We start from the raw sequence: 2492 nt of genomic DNA, 5'->3' as shown, positions 1-2492 counted from the left end.
AATGATGATTAGCATGAACGAAAATTTTAAATTTCTTGATTTAACATAATTAGCAAAACAGCTAAATGTGACAATGTCATCAACCAAGGTTTCAGGTCATCATATAACATGAAAGCTATTAGAAAACACGTGAAAATTTACAAATTAAGCTGCTAAGATGAAAATCAACACATTTGATGCTTGTCTTTCGTACTCAAATTGTCGTAAGTTTCTTTCTCGAACGGAAAACCATTGTATTGTTCGCCGTGCTATTGCAGCCAAAGCTTTCCTGATCCTCTCATCTTTTCCTCCATTCCCTAGGGATGCAGATTCTTTCATTTTGTTCCTTGCACTTAGCTGTCTGAACCTTGAAAAAATTGTGATCTCAGACTCTGACCTTTTACCCACAGGATTAAGCATTTTTGACGAATTTAAGCTTGAGCTTGGAACAGAATTACTTCTGTCAACAGTAGTCAACTGAGGCTCGAACAATCTCTTTCTTTCTGTATCATCCTTAACCTTCTCTAAATTTTCAACCCTGGACAAGCCACTGTGGAATCTTGCACTACTTGATTTCTTAGGAGAAAATCTGTTGCTTGACATGACTCCAAGCATCTCAGTGTTCAGGGACAAAAAATCTGAAGAATTAGCATCGCTCCATCGACTCTTGATAAGAACATCTGAAATAATGATCTTGTGCATGAATTTATGAGAGAGTTTCCTGTTATCATCAGCGTTGCCACCTGCTTGAACCAGAAACTCTTCCTTTTTGCTGCTGTCATTGCTAATTTGAAAGCTGCTTCCTGGGTTAAAACATGATGAAACTTGACGATCATGCTCTCTTTCGACAAAGATCTCGAGATTAGGATCCTCTGCTAGATTTGAAGGATTTTGCAAGTGGCTCCAACTTCTTGAATAAGTGAAGTTCTTGACATCTTGAGGATCTATCTTGTATCTGCAAAGAGGACAGCTAGAGTGACTTTTTAGCCATTGGTCGATGCACTTCTCGTGAAATGCATGCTTGCACTTTGGCAACAGTCTGAGGACATCAGAATCTTCAAATTTTGATATGCAAACTGCACATTCTAGGCCTTCTTTTGAGCCCTTAAGTGAAGAAAACCTGAAAAAGGGCATGGAATTGATCACTTCTTCGCCAATCCCAGAAAACCTAGAATTTGATCGACTAAGTCCATGAAAGTTTTGGTGATGGAGATAACGGCCTAAGAAATTATTTTGGTTTCTCCCGCAGTATTTTGCGTAGGCAAGGAGGCAAAATGTTATAAACAGCATAGGCGAGAGGATCCCGAGGATTAGTGGAAGGCTTTGATGGACTGATAATTTGAGGGGAGCTGAATCCGAACGGGAAGTGATTTGGGCTTTGACATGGAAGAAGAGGGTAAGAATTATGATGAGAAGTAATCGATTCATAGAGATAATAGCCACACTCTATACTGTCCAAGTTTCTGTATATAATGACAATTTGAAAGAACCAAGAAAATCCTCTAATTTATATAAGCAAAAGAATGGAGACTTTTGATCAAGTAAAGCTGTATTTTGAATACAACCCAAAGCCGAAAGCATAAGGAAATTAAAACATAATTTAAAATATAAATAATAAATTCAAAAAATCTTATGAAAATAACAAAATTGGCCCAAAAATCAACTTCTTAGCCTAATTTTCAAAGATTCAGTGATTCGATAAGCAATTAAGTAATATGTTATAGGAAAACTACTTATAAAATCACCTAGAAAAAATTAAACTTGATTTAACAATAAGATCTCTCGTTATCTTTGTTTTAATATGCTAACTTAATTTAGCGTAATTAGACCTCACTTAAATTTAGATTTATCTTATTAGTTTATAAATCATATGTTAAGCTATTTATATAGTCTATTTAGACTAGATTCTCATTTAATTGTGTCGGATCCTCGCTCAAATATTCAAAATCTCTAATTTTTATTGTCTGGATTGTATTGATTTTGTCGAGGAGTGTGTGAGCAAGAGTATTGGTGAATTATTCCATTTTCTTTTAAAAATGCAACAACTTTTAAGTGTTGGAATATTCTCCTCCTAATTAAGACCAAATTTGTTATGCTCATATTAAACTGATTTTCGACCATTTAAAAATAAATATAGCAATAGATGTCACTTCAGATTCAGCTCACATGAAATATACCAAACAAAGCGTGTACGATGATCAAAGAAGATAGTAAAATACTTGTACATATCCAGCTCCAGGGAATGGGAGAGGGTCTCTAAACGTCACCATGTATCAAATCAAGAGGAGCATCAATCTTCATAGCACCAGAGGAAAAATTAAGGTGATTTAGCCCATTTTGAAAGAGAACGACTTTGACAAGTAGTATTAAAGAAAATAGCTCTCACATTCATTTTAGGAGAAATATATCTGAATAAAGCAAGCATTCCAAACATTGAGTGTGCGAATGGCCAAGTTGAAGATAAAAAAAAGTTTATTGTCACAAAATTTATCTTGCAGAAAAAAAAGAATATC

General features: G+C 34.9%; 1 protein-coding gene across 1 annotated transcript in view; it reads right to left on the bottom strand.

Moving 5' to 3' along the window:
* LOC118030880 (E3 ubiquitin-protein ligase ATL42) overlaps nucleotides 1-2249 on the bottom strand; it is a 5201-nt gene extending 2952 nt beyond the window's left edge. The window contains exons 1-2 of the mRNA XM_073409884.1: nucleotides 2199-2249; nucleotides 194-1425 (exon numbers count right to left, since the gene is read on the bottom strand). Coding sequence (XP_073265985.1) covers nucleotides 194-1425; nucleotides 2199-2249 — 1283 coding nt within the window. The remainder of the gene's footprint in view (nucleotides 1-193; nucleotides 1426-2198) is intronic.
* Nucleotides 2250-2492: the final 243 nt, after the last annotated feature.

Source organism: Populus alba, chromosome 6 (genome assembly GCF_005239225.2).
Source record: "Populus alba chromosome 6, ASM523922v2, whole genome shotgun sequence".
Classification (NCBI taxonomy): domain Eukaryota; kingdom Viridiplantae; phylum Streptophyta; class Magnoliopsida; order Malpighiales; family Salicaceae; genus Populus; species Populus alba.
This window is presented reverse-complemented; position numbering and strand designations above follow the sequence as displayed.